Raw genomic sequence first — 19,148 nt, 5'->3', positions numbered from 1 at the left:
AACAAAGCCATTTGGTGTTGTTGAGTAGGATCTAAAAGCCGTATAATACAGTGTGCAGGGTGATTAGTGTAGGATTAGCCACAGTCTTTTGCCACTGAGGCTCAGCTGGAGCCCAGAGCCTTGGGTCTGAGATGTGGTAACGCAATTCTGTTCTCAGAATCTCTGCCACTGAGCCTACAAATTTGGTCTCTCAGACCTTGTGGCTGAGGCCAAGGTGATCATGCACTGGTGGCCTCTGAGTTCAGTTTCCAGCGTGTCTCCTCATTTCTTTGTTCCCTAGGCCCCTGCTCCAAGTCACAGGCCCAGTACAGCTCAAACATTTCCAATCTACTGTTTATATAGAGTCTTTTTAAATTTTTATTTTTTTTATTGTGAGAATACTGTACAGAGGGGTTACAATTACATGGGCAAGATAATGAGTACATTTCTTATCAAGCATTGTAGCCTCCTCCTTTGTTTCCCCTTCCCATCCCTTCCCATCCTCTCCCCGCCCCCCCTATATAGAGTCTTACGTTGCCTGTCTTTTGTATAGAGTGCAGATTGACGGGAATCACAATTTAATAATCCTTCTATGAAAAGATGGCCAGTAAGCGATGGCTTATCTTAAGTTTTTTTTAATTGTCCACCATAAGTCAGATTATAAATCTTGGATAGGCATGGTGGCTCACGCCTGTCATCCCAGCTAAACTGAGAAGGCAGAGATGATGAGGATAAAGGGTCATTGCCAGCCCAGGCAAAAAGTTAGTGAGACCACATCTTAACTAATGGCTGAGCATGGTAGAGTGGGCCTGTCGCTGTGGTGGGAAACATAATGAAAGGATTTGGGTCCAAGCCAAATTGAGCAAATAGCAAGGTCCTATCTCAGCCATAACCAGAGCAAAAAGGGCTGGAGGCATGTCTGAAGTGATAGAGCAACCACCTAACAAACATGGAGCCCCAAGTTCAAACCCAGAGCCACCCAATAAAACAAATGGTGACTTTTCCCTGTATTAGAAAGTATTAAACTCCCTGTGTTCTGTTCTCTTCCTGGGATTTGCACTTGAATCTAGTAAGAATCACCTAGGAATCCTTTTTTTTCCTGCAGATTCTTACTGCTTCACTGAGTGTGACCATTGGAATTTTATTCCAGTCTTAAGTGTTTATTTGATTATTAACAGAGGGTCGGGCTATGACTGAGTTAATGATTGCTAGTCTCTGGAAGGCAGGACACTCTCCCTTCACTAGTCTTCTAGAAGGTGGGTACTTGTTTCTCTACTGCTGACCTGGCACTAGGAACCTGAGTCTTTTTTTTTTTTTTTGGTCGGTCGTGAGGCTTGAACTCTGGGCCTGGGTGTTGTCCCTCAGCTCTTCAGCTCAAGGCAAGCGCTCTACCACTTGAGCTACAGCGCCACTAGGAACCTGAGTCTTAAGTTGGGGTTAAGCTCTGGCACCCTCCTCTCCTTGGTAAAGGCCGACTCTTTGCTGAGCTCACTCTGCATTTCTCCACCCATGTGTGTGCACCTCCCTGTGTGCAAATGAAGACTTGAGTATTCATTCTTAGCCTTAGTTTTTAGTAATGATTAAAAATAAAGTGGTTTGTTACATTCAATAAAAGGCAGTGTCCTTTCATTTCAAACACAATTTGCTTTTGATCTTGTGAGGCCCCAAGTAAGTGCCTGTGGTCCGTCGTGGAGTGTGTTTAGTGAATGCTAGCTTCGTAGTGTTTGGCACAAATGCCTGATTAACTCTGGATTTCAGAACACAGATGAACTCAGTGTTCCAGTGGATCCTAAATGCTATGTATTTAGGGCAGTAAGAATATAATGTGTTGGCTTTACCCAACATAAGTAAATACCTTTTGTACTCTGTTTCTATGCTGTTGTCCATCATATTTGTGATAACTTTATTTTTCCTCTTTTTTTTTTTTTTGGCAGTACTGTCACTTGAACTCAGAGCAGTAAACTTGATATGCAGGCATTCCACCATTTGAGCAATGCCTCCTGTCTATTTTGACTTACTAGTTAAGTTTTTAATAGTCTTCAGTTTTTGCTAGAACTGGCCTCAGATCTCCAATCCTACCTAGGCTGACCTTGTAGCATGGGCACCATCACCTCTGGCTGGCTTCTTGGTTGAGGTGAGTCTTGCTACTACTTCAACTGTAATTCTCCCATCTCATATAGTTGGGAGCATAGATGTGCACTACAATACCTGGCCTGCAAATAATTTTTAAGCTATTTGTTTATAAAGGGCAGATACTTAACACAGGTGCCAACTTAGCTGATAAACAACAGACGGATACCATGTGTTTTAACATATGTGTGACAGCTGTATTGAAATAAGATCCCCTTGCCATGAAATTCACTATTTTGAGTACAATTCAGTATCTCTCAGTATATTCTCAAAGGGGTACATCCTCCACCACTATCTCAGTTTTGAACATTTTCATCACTCTAAAGAGAACCTCTGCATGCCTGGCACGGGAGGTATACACCTGTAATATTCCTAATTACTGAGGAAGTTGAGATCTGAGGATCATGGTTTGAAATCAGCCCAGGCAGGAAAGTCTGTGGGACTCTTATTTCAGTTAACCAGCAAAAAGTCAGAAGTGGATGTGTGGCTCAAATGGTAGTGCACCTGCTTTGAGCAAAAAAGCTAAGGAACAGTGCCCCATCCTGAGTTCAAGCCCCAGTATTGGCATGAAAAGAGTCCTTGCTTATTTGCAGTTACTTTCCATACCTGCTAGCCCAGACTTGGGCCATCACTCACTGATTGACTTTCTGTCTCTGTGTTTGCCTGCCCTGCACATTCATCTCAGTGGATCCTTATGATACGTGTCTTGTTTTTTTTCCCCCTTCGTTAACACAATGTTTCCAAGGCCCATGCTTGTTACAGCGCGCTGCAGCCCTTCGTTCCTTCTCATCTTTGAATAGGGAATAGTATTGCATACATTGATGGGTGTTGGTGCTTTCCACCCTGGGCCCTGGCTCCTAATAAGCAAGTGTGTATAACCATCAGCAGTGTGGAAGGCTTCTGGTCCTGCCCTTGCATACACATGCACATTCTCTCTACGCAGGAGGCTCCAGCCCTTCTGCTTCCTCACATTCACACTAGGCCAGCGCTCTATCACTGGGCTGCATTCCCATCCTGAAGGGTGGGACGTAGTATCTGTAGTGTCTGGCTGGAGTTGGGTTAGAGTTTGTGGGATGTAGTATCTGTAGTGTCTGGCTGGAGTTGGGTTGGCGTTTGACTTTAGAAATCACCTGTAGAGTTATTTAAAAATTCCGATGATATATATAGTTGTAAGGTGCTCCATTTTAGCTATGTTTCTGATTAGTGGGAGACCTCTGTGATGGAGAAAGCTCTGCTTTTTCTTACAGAAGGAATTGTCCATGAACTTTTAGCTTGATTCAAATAATACTTTTAGTTTGCTTCCCTGAAATATTTAAGACTTCTTTTAGTCAACAATCATTGGGTTTTAACCTCAAGATTAACTCATATATAACTGGTTTTCATTGTATTTAGTTTTAGTAATTCTGTGTATAAAGTTCAGCTGAGCTAGTCATGAAATTAGCAGTTTGAGTTAATATGGATTTTGATGATCTGTTTGGTGTGTGCATGCGTGCATGCTGGTCCTGGACCCTAAACTCAGGACCTAGGCGCTATCCCTAAGCTTTTTTGCCCAAGGCTAACACTCTACCATTTGAGCCACAGATTCACTTCTACCATTTTGCTGGTTACTTGGAGATAAGAGTCTCACTGACTGCTAGATGGTACTTTACAACAGAGCCACACCCCAGCACCTCATTAGTTGTGAATTTTGAAATTTCAAATTACTACAACGTAAAAATCGATCAGCTCTACTATTTACACTGTAAACTTTTAATTTCAACATACTTATAACCAACTCATAGCTGAAGAATTAGCCTCTTATTTCAGTTTAGCCTGAGGTGTATATATGTGTGTGCTATGCATACAGAAAAGTAGATGTAAGGGACTGGGAAGGTGGCTCAATGGTAGAGCGCTTGCCTTGCATGCCTCAGGCCCTGGGTTCGATTCCTCAGCACCATATAAGCAAAAAGAAAAAAGCTGGAAGTGGCGCTGTGGCTCAAGTGGTAGAGTGCTAGCCTTGAGCTGAAGAGCTGAGGGACAGCGCCCAGGCCCAGAGTTCAGGCCTCACGACCGGACCCCCCCCCAAAAAAAAACAAAAAAACAAAAAAACAAAAAAAAAAACCCAGAAAAGTAGATGTATGAAGAGCCCAAAGCTATAAACTGCACTTGACACAAAGGAACTTATGCATGACATTTTCAGAGGGAATAGTGGATTGCAGGGCTTCAGGTGATGTTTCTGTGGGGCTCTAGCAGTCAGGACTGGTGGTGGCTTTGTTGCGCTTTGCTGAAATGTTGACCTCTATTCCCCAAGAGTCACAAACCCCAAGCTAAACCTTCACATGGTCCCAGGGTGGTGATACCTCTCCCGCAAGGACAGGGAGGCCCGCTCTGCTCAGGGGCCCCAGACCAGAGATGTCTCCTGATGCTATTCATTGGCAGCTCATCTTGGGGAGACATTTCCCACAAGCGGGGCTTCAGAGGACACTTCTGGAATGTTCTCTGTGCACTGGCTACTCCTCTTCCTTCCATGCCATGAGGTTACCATACACCACCTCCCCAGCCCTTTGTCTTTCTTCCGAGTGCTCTACTACATTCTGTGCGGTGCAGGCCTCAGGTAGAGCAGCTGAAGTCAGCTCCCCCCACGCAGTGGCCCCATCACCTGTTACGGTGCCCGCGGGACACGGAGCTCAGACTCCTTTTGCATCTATCCCAACCTTTTCATCAGATGGTTAATACATAGACTCATTTTCTGTGTGTTTAAGCTGTTCAAAGACACCATTCCTATATGATAGTGAGCTCGTGGCTCCCAGCTGCGGCAGTGGCCACACCACGCACAACCTCCCTGGAGGCATGATCAGCCTCTGCAGCAGGCTTGGGGCCTCTGACACAGCGGAAGTCTCCGAATGTGGGTCATGAAAAGACCACTTGTTTGCAGCCCAAGGCTGAAGCAAGACCACAGTGTTGCTTTTGCATCTGCTGCTTAGGCCCTAGCAGGAATCGGATTGCTGCTTCTTAGAGCCAGGACTAGTGATGGAGCACTGAGCGCTGAGTGGCGAGGGCTGCCGCCCTTGAAGGCTGGGTACCATCCTACCTCGGCCCCCCAGATGGCTGGGGCAACGGGCGTGTGCCACCACCCTCAACTCATTCCTTTCGTGGGGTGATCTTGGAAAGGGCTTCTTATCCTCCCACAGCTAGTCTTTGCAGTTGGGGGGAGTTGGGAGCCATCCAGTTTCTTATGTCACCCTAGTTCTTTGATGGACAAAGGCCTCAACAGGGCCCTCCCCCGCTGCCAGCAGTGCCGTTCAGAGCCAAGGCTGGGCAGCACTGTGAATGCCCAGTCTCTCAGACAGACGTGGTAAGGTTTTCATTCTGCACACATTCTTCAGAGGCCTGCAGAAGCAGAAGGCGGGGAGTGTCTCTCGGAGTTCCTGTGGAGTTCTTACGGACGATTACATCTGCTGCACGTTTGTGGATAGACATTGCCTGATTCTTACCAAATTGCGTGTGTTTCCACTCTGTGTGAATAAATGAATAAGTAGTCAAAAGCAAGGGAAGTATTTTGGGAATGTTTATCTTACTTTCTGAGGGTTACAGGAAAACTCCTGAAATGCCCAGATAGTAAATATTGTATGCTTTGCAGCCATATGGGCTCTGTTGCAGTGACTCAGCCCTGCGTGTAGCCATGGATACCACATAAACCGACTAGTGTGTCTGTGTCCCAGTAAAACTTTATGCAACCCCCGGTATAAAGGAGAGATCTTACCTTGTGACCTGCAGAGCTTCTCCCTTTGTCAGACCCTGTAGAGGTCAGTGGACAGGGCAGTGGAGGTATATACAGTGTGTTAGATAGAAAAGTTACCTTCTGGGCTGGGCACTGGTGGCTTATACCTGTAATCCTAGCTACTCAGGAGGCTGAGATCTGAGGATCTCGGTTCAAAGCTAGCCTTGGCAGGAAAGTCTGTGAGACTCTTATCTCCAATAAACCACTCAGAAAACTGGAAGTGGCGCTGTGGCTCAAGTGGTAGAACACTCGCCTTGAGCTGAAGAGCTGAGGGACAGCGCCCAGGCCCAGAGTTCAAGACCGATGACCGACAAAAAAAAAAAGAAAAGTGACCTTCTATGAAGAATCCAATACCAAGGTACTAAATTCATAGAACCATCTTTTGGAATACCCAGAACTGAGCCTTGCACTCAGAGGCCCTCCCACTTGCTACCCCCCATCAGCCTGGAAGATCTTCCTACCTCTGCCTCCCATATAGCTAGGATTACAGGCATGCACCACCACATGCATTGAACATTTTTATTGGTGGTGGAAAAGTAAAATGGAAATGAAATATAGGAAGCCTAGTAAATTTGCTTATGTTCTAATAGGTTTTTTTCCTACTATAAATTGAGCATTTAGTGATAAATTCTGGAATATAGGAATTATGTACTCAGGCAGGATATGTTCCAAGACCACTCCCCAACCTGCCCACCCTCCCTTCCCTCCCTCCCTCCCTCCCTCCTTCCCTCCCTCTCTCCCTGCCTTCCTTCCTTCCTTCCTTGGCCTTGAACTCAGGGCTTGGATGCTGTTCCTGATCTTTTTCACTCAAGGCTAGCATTCTACCACTTTGAGCCACAGCATTCTTCCAGTTTCCTGGTCATTAATTGGAGAGAAGAATCTCACAAACTTTCTTGCCTGGTCTCGCTTGGAACCATGATCCTCATATCTCAGTCTCTTGAGTAGTAGGATTATAGGTGTGAGCTACTGGTGCCTGGCTCTTTTTAAATTTTCGTTGTTGTTGGTGGTGGTGGTGGCGGTGGTATGGAGCTTGTTTTAGGGCCTGGGTGCTACTTTGAACATCTTTGTGATCAAGACCAGCACTCTACCACTGGAGTCACAGCTCCACTTCTGGTTTTTGAGTGATTAATCGGAGATATTTTTCTTACCAGGCCAGATGCCAATGGCTCTTGCCTGTAAGTCTAGCTACTCAGGAGGCTAAGATCTGAGGATTACGGTTCAAAGCCAGCCTGGGAAGGAAAGTCCATGACATGCTTATCTCCAATTAACCACCAGAAAACTGGAAGTGGTGCTGTGGCTCAAGTGCTAGAGTGCTAGCCTTGAGCTGAAGAGAGGGACAGCGCCCAGGCCCAGAGTCTAAACCCCATGATGGACAAAAATAAATAAATAAATAAACAAACAAAAGAGTCTCATGGAGACTTTCCTGCTCAGGCTGGCTTTGAACCATGCTCCTCAGATCTCAACCTCTTGAGTAGCTAGGATTACCAAGTGTGAGGCACCAGTGCCCATCTTAAAACATTTTTTTTGAGGAATTCATATTGTACATCAGATATTTATGTGCCAGGCGTTAGATAGTGAAGAGTGTATTATTCATCTCTCCAACAGATAATTGTTTCAGGATGAAAATGAATTAGAGCAAAGAGATGCCAGTGCCTGTTGTAAAATCTAAACACGGGCTGAGTGTTGGCTGGAACAGAGCAGAAGCAGTGGGACAGACACGTGGACTTAAGGATATTACAAAAGATGAATTGATATGGTGCTTCACAAAAGTGATCTACGCAATCATTTGGTTTTCTTGGTGATGATTTTAGCTAACTGTCAAGTCTTAGGGAGTAAACTACATTTTACAGTCCTGTTACAGTAAGTGTCTTTGTCTTTTTGCCCCCAGTGCCCATTACTTCACACAGCACAGCATTTTAAACATCGATTTATAATGCCCTAATAACATAAGGCTAAGACTGAGAAGTTTATCTTATAAGAAACAAAACTAGCCTGGCAGGTTGGTAACACTTGTAATCCCAGCTGGTTGGGAGAAGACAGAGGTAAAAGGATTGAGTCGGAGCCTGGCCCTGGGTAAGAAGCATGAGACCCAATCTGAAAGAAAAACTAGAAGCTAAAGGACTGGGAGCAGGCTCTAGTGGTAGAGGGCAAGCTGGAGGCTCTGAGTCCAAACCCCAGTAAAGCAAAACCAACCAGCCAACCAAACAAAAACCCCCAAATGCTAATAGAGGGCTTTGTATCACAATTATGTTTAATTAATCACAATTTTATTAGCATATATTTGTTCTGTGGGGGTATCATTAATACACTATGACCCACATATACAATATTTCCAATTAATCTCACTCCCTTTATGACTCTTTCTTCCCCTCATCCTTTGAAATATAATTTCAAGGCCAACATTACCTGTACAAGTCGGTGTTTTAGTGTATATTCAGAGTCCTTCCTGGTCCTAGCTCCAGCCCCTGGCAACCATTGATCCACTTTCTCTCCAGACTTGTCTGATCTGAATAATTCTTATGAATGCAATCATATACTATTTGAGGTTGTTTTGTTTTGTATCTTCTCTTTCTTTAGTACAGTGTGGTCAAAGTGCATTTATGTTATATATCAAAACTTCTTTCTTACAGCTAAATAAGATTTCATTATTACAGATTTTAGCTATTATCCAATGATGGGCATTTCAACTGTTTTGCAGAGTAAAGAGTGCTGCTGCAAATATTACTGTAGAAGATTTTGTGTTACCATGTGTCTGCAGATCTTGGGGTATTTAGGCATAGAATTGCTAGGTTATATCCTGCCTTTTTTTTTGGTCGGTCGTGGGGCCTGAACTCTGGACCTGGGCACTGTACCTCAGCTCTTCAGCTCAAGGCTAGCTCTCTACCACTTGATCCACAGTGCCACTTCTGGCTTTTTCTGCTTATGTGGTGCTGAGGAATCGAACCCAGGGCCTCATGCATGCAAGGCAAGCGCTCTGCCACTGAGCCACCTTCCCAGGCTATATCCTGCATTTTGAGGAACCAGCAAAGTGTTTTACAGAATGGCTGCATGCAAGGAAAAAGGGTGAAAAAGTGCAACAGTGGAGTGCACTAGACATTGTTGAAAGTGAACTGGGCAGCTTGTGGGTGAAAATGGGAGAGAATGAGGAAACAGATGCCCCTGTATGAAAGCAAATGTACTTATTATCTGAGCCATGTAAATGTAACCCTGCTGTATATTACTTCTAGAATAACAGTAAAGTTACCTTAAAAAAGCAAAACGAAGTGGCTGCATGGGTTCTACTGCCATGGTCAACATTGTTATGTCCACTTTTCCATTTCCCTCCTGGCATTTGCTCCCCTCTCCCATAGTCCCTGGGTGCTCTCCTGTTACCTTGTTCCATTCTCCCTGATGAGCACATTGACCGTTTGTATGTGTGGAGGAGTGTCTGTTTGGTTCCATTGCCTGTGCTTTAATTGGATAATATGTCTTTTCACTGTTGGTGAGTAAAACTAAGTGAAAGAGGCCAATTTGAGAAGGCTACACACAAGCTGGGCACTAGTGGCTCACTCCTGTAATCCTAGTCACTCAAGAGACTGAGATCTGAGGAACAAGGTTCTAGACCAGCCTGGCCAGGAAAGTCTGTGAGACTCTTTTCTCTCCAATGAACCACCAGAAGACTGGAAGTGGCACTGTGGTTCAGAGTGGTAGAGCGCTCGCCTTGAGCACAAAAACTTGAGGACAGCGCCCAGGCCCTGAGTTCAAGCCCCATGACCAACAAAAATTACAAGAAAGAAAGGAAAAGCTACACACTGTGGTTCCAACTCTAGAACATTCTGGAAAAGGGAAAAGCTTGCGGTATTAGGAGGAGGGTAGCTTCACCAGGACCTGTGACCTTATTGTCTTTTGATGTAGTTTCCGCTTCTGTGGTAGCCCTATGAATTCAGTTGGGGTGACACCCTTTTTTTTCAAATTTATTTTATGAGATGAGAACTGCCTGGATCTTGAAATCTTCCTAAGTTGTTGTTGTTTGCCTGTCAGACCCTCCGTTGGTGCCTTGCTTTCGTGGGCAGCACCAATTAAACTGTTTCTATGAATATTAGGCAGAGCTTTGATTGCTTCTTGGGCTAATTTTCTAATGGGGCACTTTGCCGGTAAGCATTTTCTGTGGCTTTCTTTTGTCTTCTGTATATTATTTGTGCTCCCTGCTTCCTCTTATTTACTGCCACAGGTTTGCTCTTTTCAGTTTTGTTTTAACTTAGTCCCTCCTCTTCCCCCTCCCCTCAGCCTCCTCCCCCTCTCCCTCCCCGTTGTCTCCTCTTCCCACCTCCCTCCTTATCCTTTCTCTTGGTCCTGGTGTGTAAAACTTGCTAGAACAGGCACAATACCATTTGAGCTACATTCCAGCCCTATTATATGTGCTGTTTGCTTTTGAAATAGGGTCCCACTTTATGCCCAGACTCAGCTGGACAAAATTTTACTGTGCTCTCTGTGTAGCTGGGTGATAGGTGCACTCTACTAAAGCCTGCTATTGTAACAGCTTCCCCGTGCCTGGCTTTTCCTATCACTCCATCCTCCAGACCTCCACCTCCTGAATGGCTAAGGTTACAGCCTGAAGTGACATGCCCAGCTGTTTGAGGCAGGATCTCATGTAGCGCAGGCTGGCCTGGGACTTAGGAACATCTTTCCTTAGCATTCCATGTGCTGTGGTTACAGACCTGCACCACCATACTTGGCTTTTCCTGTATTTTTAACGATTAAATTCCAGTCTGTATTTTAGCAGAGTGTTCTCAGTGGATTTCAGATACTCTCTCATTTCTTTTCCGTCTTTAATCCAAGAGCTACTTAGAATTGTTCCAAAAGTTGAAGAATTAAGTAAACTGTCCTTTGTAGCTTAGCATGTAGCTAGCTTCTGTAAGTTGAGTAAGAATGGGAAGTCTCTGTTTGAGGAGGGAAACTGTCTTTCAGGATGTAACATTGTGTGATGCTTGTGGCTCTGGGTCGTGTGTCCTTCTCAGGTCTGAGTCTCCTGCTCCTCAGGCAGGGCAGCCGTGTGGGAGAAGGCAGAGGTACCATATGTGGCTCTGTGTACTGGCCTTGCTCTGTCCTTACTGCCCTGAGCCATGCCCTGCCCTGCCCTGTCTTGCAGCTGGTGCCCATTGGGGTGGGCATGCCCAAGCCACAGGGAGCCTTGCTGCACCACCCCCATCCCATCATTACTCTAGTGGCCTTTCCTGTGCATTCTTGTGTGTGTATGAGTACATACATGTGCGAGCGTGTGTCCCCCCCCCCCCCCCCCAATCTACCTACCTAGAACTTGGACTCAGGGGCTTGGCTGCTGCCCCTAAGCTTTGTACTCAAGGCTAGTGTTCTACCACTTGAGCCACAGCTTTGCTTTTGGCTTTTTATGGTTAATTGGAGATAAGAGTGTCATGGACTTCTCTGCCTGGGCTGGCTTCAAACCATGATCTCAGCTCTCAGCCTCCTGAGTAGCTGGAATTACAGGTGTGAGCCACTGGCACCCAGTTTCACATTTCATTTCTAACGGACTGTGGTAGAAGAGTCCAGCCTCAGTTTTCTGGCCAGTGAGAAGAATGCAGCAGGAATGTGACCAGCATGGACAGTACACTGCCTAGGTAGCGTTTGATGAGATTTCGCTGCTGACACTGATAAGGAAGGACTTGCATTTTGTCTTTAACAGCATCCAAACCATCCAGTTGCTCTGCTGAGTCAATGGTGGTCTGCATGCCTGTCATCCTAGTGAGGAGGGAAGCACAACAGGAGACATTGTAGGCTTGTATTAGCAATGCCTCATCTCCAAAGTAGCCAGTGGGAAAGAGATTTACGGATTGCAGTAAAATATGATACAGTCATTAGAGCATGAAAATGTCATCTCAAAAGACAAATTTGTCATTGGACATGGTTGTGTACACCTGTAATCCCAACACTTGGGCAGCTAAGGCAGGAGTAGTTCAAGGCCAGCCTAGGCTACATATCCCAAAACAACAATAACATTCCAGGAAATGGAAACAAAGTGTTTTGGGTTTTTTTTATTAAAAAAGTAAAAATATTGAACATGACACAGTGCAACTGTGTTTATAGTCCCAGAGGCAGGCTTTGCTGAGTCCAGGGGTTTGAGGCCAATCTAGGCAGGAGAGGGAGATGCTGTGTCAGAAAAGAAGAAAGCATCTTGTGGAATTAAGGTCCACCCTGAAGGCGGTACAGACTCCTCCCTCCTCTTGGCTAAGTCTCTTTTTTTTTTTTTTTTTGGTCCGGTCGTGGGGCCTGAACTCTGGGCCTGAGCGCTGTCCCTCAGCTCTTCAGCTCAAGGCTAGCGCTCTACCACTTGAGCCTCAGCGCCACTTCCGGCTTTTTTCTTATGTGGTGCTGAGGAATCGAACCCAGGGCCTCAAGCATGCAAGGCAAGTGCTCTACCATGAGCCACCTTCCCAGCCCATTGGCTAAGTCTCTACCCAGTACCTGTCACCTAGGTAACTGGCACACCTGGAGGCCCTCCCCCCCCCCCCAAGTCTCATCCTGGGCTGCCCCAGTCACACCTTCCATCAGACTGGAGGGGAGGCTCTGAGGTCATGTCCAAATCCATGGTGCCATACCTTCCCTGATCACACCTTCTCCCCGCCCCCTTCCCTACTTAAGACTGGGCAAAACAGCTCTCTGGCCCCTTTGGCCATGTGCTTTCTCTCCACCATGCACCATGTGGGAGGCAGTACAGTACTACAATAAACTTCTCTTCCTGCCTGAATACCCTGTTCTCTTTATCAGTTACCTAATTAAATCTACCTATTTAATTGACCTTGCAGTGGATTTTGGCCAGGGAAGGCATTGTCATGATTAGGTGGCACTAAGAACAGGAGAGTGACTTAAAGGACAGGATGAATCAAGAGACATTTATAAGAACTGACACCTACATAAAAGAAAAAGAGGCAGGTGTTGGTGGTTCATACCTGTAATCCCAGCTATTCAGGAGGCTGAGATCCGAGGATCACAGTTCAAAGCCAGCCTGGGCAAGAAGGTTCATAAGACTCTTATTTCCAAACCAACTACTTAAAAAACAGTCAAAACTACAAGTGGCTCAAGTAAAGTGCTACCTAGCTTTGAATAAAAAGCAGCTCAATGACAGCACCCAGGGCGTGAACTCAAGCCCAGGACCACCCCCTCCCACCCCCCACCCCCCAAAAATAGGCTGATGGAGGATCGTGAGCTCCAGGGCATCCTTGCCTTTGTAATGAGACCCTCCCTGCCTCTAAACACAAAACATAATGTGACATATTTCCAGCCAGGGTTCTAGGCTGAGGTCAGAAGTGGTGAGGAGCGTTGGTACTTGAGTGCCTCTTCTGCTGGAGCAAGCCTCCTGCGGCCCGGCCCGTGTGCCGTGTGGGCACATTGCGGTGAGTGAGAGGAGGAGGAGCACCTGGTGCTCGGGAGGTGGGCGGGCGCTAGTACACACAAGACTTGAAACACTTGAAAACCTCATGGAAAGGCTTTAAAGATGGACGTTGCCAATAAGCCACATTTAAGCATGGGAACACTCGCTATATTGTAACCAGGCCAGAATTCCTCTCTCAAGTTCATAAGGTCATCTTTTTGAAGCTTATTCAAATGATCCCCAAGTGTAGTGAAAGAAATAGGCATGCATGAGGGGAGCAGGGACAGTGGCCGACAGTGAGATTGGTTGAACACACCGGAAGCCTGTGTGGGAATAAGCAGTGTATGTACAACTAATCCAAGCTAATAAAAATAAACACAACAGTGGTGTGTATGAGACCAGTGGGGCAGATGCTGGCACTTCCTAGTCCTGCCTCTCCCCAGCTTCAAGCATGGCGTCCCTAGAGAAGCAACCAAAACATCAGTGGAGGTTGCAGTAAATTGTGGTCTGAAGCCAGTGCTAAGTGGCTCACGCCTGTAATCCTGGCTACTCAGGAGGCTGAGATCTGAGGATCCCTGTTCAAAGCCCGCCCAGGCAGGAATGTGTGTGAGACTCTTAACTCCAATTAAAAACCAGAAAGTGGATCTGTGACCCAAAAGTGGTAGAGTGCTAGCCTTGAACGAATGAGCTCAGGGACAGTGCTCAGGCTCTGACTGGCCCCAGCCCCATGACTGACCAAAAAAGACAAAAAAAAAAAAATAGACAGATAGATAGTGGTCTGTCCACACAAAGCCTGGGCGGCCGCAAGGAAAACATCTCTCCTCACCACAGGAGCCCATCAACACAGCAGCTCACGTAGCTTAGAGGCAATCCACCAACTTCCAAGGTGATATAGAGGGAGACGTGCGAAGGTAGAATGGCCCTAGATAGCAGAGTGGAGGTCAGATGAGTAGAGTTGCAAGCAAGGCATCGCTGGTGCTTGTTCCCACACACCGAAGAGAATGAATACCAGTTCCCAGAAACTTAAAAAAAAATAGACAATACTCCACGACTCAAATTTGTAAGGCCAATATGACTGAAGTCCAAACTAGACAAACAGAACAAAGACAAACTGCATAGAGCACCACTGTCTCTTCTAAATCTGGATGTGAAATTCCTCAACTAAACACTAGCAAGCCAACTACAGTAGCATATTGAAAGGGTGCTGCTCTAGGACCAAGCAGAAGTGATCTCAGAATGCAGGTGGCCCAGTACTAATACCAGGCCAGGGGTTGGAGGCCCGGCACAAGAGGTAGAGCAACAGTCCAGGAGCAGAAGTGTCAGACTCCGAGGAAGACAACAAAAGTAACCAGTCAATACCATATCAACAGATAAAGGCAAACACCCAACAAGCACCTCTTGAGTGAGTGCAGAAAAAGCATAACAAAGTCTCACTACATTTCATGATAAGAAACAACAATAAAAAATGCCAACTGGCAGCATAAAGGAACCTCATCAATAACGAACACCCCCACCCCAAGCTGGCTTGAGACTCAACTGATTCAAAGCCTGAATACCAGTATCTTTTTTGGAAGGCTCCCACCCCACGAGCAGCATGGCATATGTGGATGAGCAGCCAGGCGTTCAAGTTAGAAAGGAAGACGTGAAAGTTACCTTTAGATGATGCCATCTTATATGTAGAAAAGAAAGGAATCCAGAAAAGAAGTATGAGAGCTAATAAATCACATTCAAGCTTGTAAGGCATATGGTGTGTATACAAAACTGAGCTCTCTGTACACAATCAATAGTCTGAAGGTAAAATTAGGAAAACTCCAAATATTTTTTGGTTGTCCTATGACTGGAACTCAGGGCCTCACATTCATTGCTTGGCTGGCATTCTACCACTTGAGCTACAGCCCCACTTCTAGATTTTGATGGCTAATTGGAGATAAAAGTTTCTTGGGCTTTTCTACTCAGGCTGGCTTTGAACTGTGATTTTTAGATCTCAGCCTCCTGAGCAGCTAGGATTGTAGACCTGAATGAACCACCAGCATCTAGCTAATAATTCTATTTATAATAGCATACATACACATAAATGTTTACTTATCAAAATATCAAAAGTTCTTGTTAGCAGTTGCAGTAAAAATAAATGCTTCACACAGATTGAAGGTATTTGTTTTTCATGTGCTCCTATGTAGTCAAAGGACAGATTGATAAATCCATCTTTGTGTGTTTAAGATTTAAACTAAAGCATTTTAGATTTGCTGTAGTTGGTCCCTGTTGAGAAACTACATTTTAGATCAGAGCTGAGTTTTTGTTCATGGGATACTAAATTTAGAAGACAGATCATTGGCTGAGAATTTTTGCAATCCTTTCCCTCCATAGCTGTGGTGAAAATCTTGTCCATAAATGTTAATCTTAGTATTTTTTGTTTGTTTTTAGTATTGTGTGCCAAGAACCTTGCAAAGAAAGACTTTTTCAGTAAGTAAACACTTGTTTTTGTATTTCTGAAATCTTAAACTTAAAAATCCCATTGAGTACAGTCTCCTAAAAGTCTCCATCTCCTAGCTGATTAGGCAACACCTGCCTCTCCTGCCCCACCAGCCACACCTCCTCCTGCCCCGCCCTGGATGGACCTTTAGCCACACCCACTTCCCTATATTCCTGTGACTAGACAATAGGTCACTGACTGCTTCCTGCTGGCTGGAGGCTCTCCATGCAAACTCACATGACACACTTTTCTATAAAACATCTGCTTTGGCTAAAATCATAAATCCAGTTTTACAAACAATCTCATTTTCAAAACCCTACAATTACAGGAACTATAAAAATAAGGAAGGGATTCCTTCCTAAAGGAAAACCTCACTCCTTAAGGTAAGAACTTCACTTACACTCAACAGCATAAAGTCAGGGCCAGCAACATTCAGTCCTTCACACTTGCTGATCCCCCAGACGCCTAACTTCAGTGGGATTACTCACACTCAGAGGATGAAGAGACTCGGCTCAACGGCTTTAGCCAAGTATCTAGAAAGCTCCTAGCTCCCTGCTCACCACCTGTCTGCCAGATTTCTGCTCCTATCAGTGCTTGAGGACTTGGGGTTAGGACTTGGTGAAGGCTTGCTTCCATAGGCAAGACAGACCAGCACCAGCAAGCAAGATTTCTGGGAGCAGTGACTTTTGAGGGTGTATACATACCTGTTCTCCACATAGTGGTCCTGCTACCATTAATAAGCTCATCAAGAGATGGGATGGAGCCTATTTCTATAGTTGCCTTTCCTCTAAGAGTGAGGCCTACAGGTATCCCCTAGAAAGCTAAATGATACGCCTCCCTTGCTTTACTTTACTGGACGACTAGGCTCCTGGTCTCATCTGGGCATCGCTGTCCTCCTCTTTCCTTCAGGACTCCCTGACCCCTTCGCTAAGATTGTTGTGGATGGCTCTGGGCAGTGCCACTCGACCGACACTGTGAAAAACACATTGGACCCAAAGTGGAATCAGCACTACGACCTGTGAGTTGAACATCCTGCCCGCTATTTGGGGAGAGCTAGAAGCAGGGGCTGAGTGTTGAAGGAGAAGCATTTTGAAAAGAAAGGAAAACAGTGGATTGCAAACCTTTATTGAAAACAAAGTGGATGATGAGCTTGGCATGGGGGGGCCCAGCCTGTAACCCCAGCTACTCAGGAAGCAGAGCCGTGAGGGTTGACAGTCTGAAGCCAGCTTGGGTAACTTAAAACTTTAAAAAGAGCCAAGACCCAGAACCGGTGGCTCATACCTGTAATCCTGGCTACTCAGGAGACAGAGCTGAGGATCATGGTTCAAAGTCAGCCTGAGTAGGAAAGCCCATGAGGCTCCTATATCCAATTAACCAGCAAAAACCCAGAAGTGGAGCTATGACTCAAATGGTAATGTTAGCCTTGAATGAAAAAGCCCAGGGACAGCACCCAGGCCCTGAGTGCAAGCCCCCTATACCTGTGAGTGCGTGCTTGCACGCGTGTACCTCCCCCCCTGCTGAGGGTATAGCTTAGTGGTGTCAAGCACTTGCCTGGGGAGCCCTGGGCTCAATCCCCAGTACTAGAAGAAAAATATATATGGGCAAATGAACACATATTGCCTGATCCTTCTGTTCATGTACTTGGAAATGTTTGCCTTTGACATTCCCATAAATATTTGTATTGGCATGTACCAAATTGTCCACAGTGAGGGAAGTCATCATGACATTCCCATACATGCACATAATGTGCTTTGATTGTATTCACGTCTACACTTCTCTGTCTGATTCCCCATCTCTCCTCCCCCACCCTCTTCCCCATCCACCTCATTTAGTTAGTTAGTTAGTTAGTTAATTTTGGGATTTTTCTCCCTAACTTAACTGAGCTCAAACTTTTCCTTCCCATAATCATTTTGGCAGAAAGAAGGACTGAAGTTCGTGTCTTTGACATGCTGTGTTTTCACTGAAATCACAAACTTTGTTGTAGTTCTTACCTAAAACTACATTATTATGACTATATTTCTTTTTATTCTTTTTTTGTGTTTGTTTTTGTGATAGTGGTGTTTGACTTCCTGGCCTCCAGCTTACTAGGCAAGTGTTCTATCACTTGAGCCATGCATCCCATCCCTTTTAGTTTTAGTAGTTTTTTTTTCAGATAGGGTCTTGTAAGGCTTCTACCCAGGCCAGTTTTGACCTGTGAGCTTCCTAGCTGTACCTCTAGTACTAAGCTAGGATTACAGGTGAGTACTGCCCCACCCAGCTTATTTTCCAGATAGGGCCTTGCTAACTTGCCTGAGCTGTCCTCCAACCATCCTCCTATCTCTACCTCCTGATTTCTTTTTTCTGTTTTTAAAAGCAATGTTTATTTTTTGTTTTTGATTGTAAAAATACTGTACAGAGGAGTTACAGTTACATGAATAAGGTAATGAGTACATTTCCTATTGAGCATTGTTACCTTCTCCTTTGTTTTTCTTCTACTATCCCTTCCCTTCTCACCTCCCCAACTCTTCCCTCCCCCCAGCCGACATTGTAAAGTTCATTTTCAATAGTGTCTTGAACATCTCATTGTTAGAATGGGTCTACCTGTATCCTTAGTTAAGCATTTTGTTATTTCCTTTCCCCTCCCCAAATTAGAAAAATGTATATGCAAGATGCAGGGCACCAGAATCAAATACAGTGAAAACAGGAGTTATACTGTGGAGGAAAAGCATGCCAAAAAAACCAAAAAAACTCACATAGGACATTATAAATATGTTAAAAACAATAGCAAGAAAGAAAAAAACCCCTTGTGTCCCTATCTTGGGATTCACTTCACTTAACATCATCTTGTATGGTCATATGTACATAGCTTTTGACCTTTTTTGCTTGTCCTAGACATATACTAGTTATTGTAAATAAGGGAAACCATGGGGCCTGTGTTTCTTTTGTGATTGTTTTCTTAATGTTGTTTTAGTACAGAATTATTTTCTATAGGAGAAAACACAGTTTTGCCTAGCCAAACATACCTAATCTCGCAACAACCAATTTTATATATTCCTCCAAAACAGTGGATTGTACTTTGGATATTGCACTTTATAGAGCACCTTCCTTTCATAGCGTGCTTGCAGATTTTCGTCAAAGTAACACTGTGTGACTAGTGATTTTATTATGAGATTTCCTTTCAGTGACACGCAAGGCCCCAGAAATGGCTTGGAAAGTGGTTACCAGTTTTTGTCCTGCCAGTTTCCTGAGTAGCTGCTTGTGGGTTGGTGTGCTTGGGGTGGAGTTGTGTGTTTCTAAGGAGTCCCTTGTTGCAAATTGATTGGTAGCAGCATGGATGTCACTGTCGTGCGGAAGTTCTAGAACACAGTAAACCTGTAGCCTCATCCAGCTGGAGTGCCAGCATTATTTTGTGCAGCTTCTTAAGCCTTGCGGGATGGAATTCAATGAAATGGTTCTAACTCACA

At 45.0% G+C, this 19,148-nt stretch overlaps 1 protein-coding gene across 2 annotated transcripts in view; it reads left to right on the top strand.

Annotated features, from left to right (window-relative positions):
• Smurf1 (SMAD specific E3 ubiquitin protein ligase 1) overlaps positions 1 to 19,148 on the top strand; it is an 87,013-nt gene that overhangs the window by 54,539 nt on the left and 13,326 nt on the right. For both annotated transcript variants that reach the window (XM_070033555.1, XM_070033554.1), the window contains exons 2-3: positions 15,657 to 15,695; positions 16,615 to 16,723. In XM_070033555.1, coding sequence (XP_069889656.1) covers positions 15,657 to 15,695; positions 16,615 to 16,723 — 148 coding nt within the window. The remainder of the gene's footprint in view (positions 1 to 15,656; positions 15,696 to 16,614; positions 16,724 to 19,148) is intronic.

The sequence above is a fragment of the Dipodomys merriami genome, unplaced genomic scaffold (assembly GCF_024711535.1).
Source record: "Dipodomys merriami isolate MVZ:Mamm:240054 unplaced genomic scaffold, mDipMer1.0.p SCAF_22, whole genome shotgun sequence".
Lineage (NCBI taxonomy): Eukaryota > Metazoa > Chordata > Mammalia > Rodentia > Heteromyidae > Dipodomys > Dipodomys merriami.
This window is presented reverse-complemented; position numbering and strand designations above follow the sequence as displayed.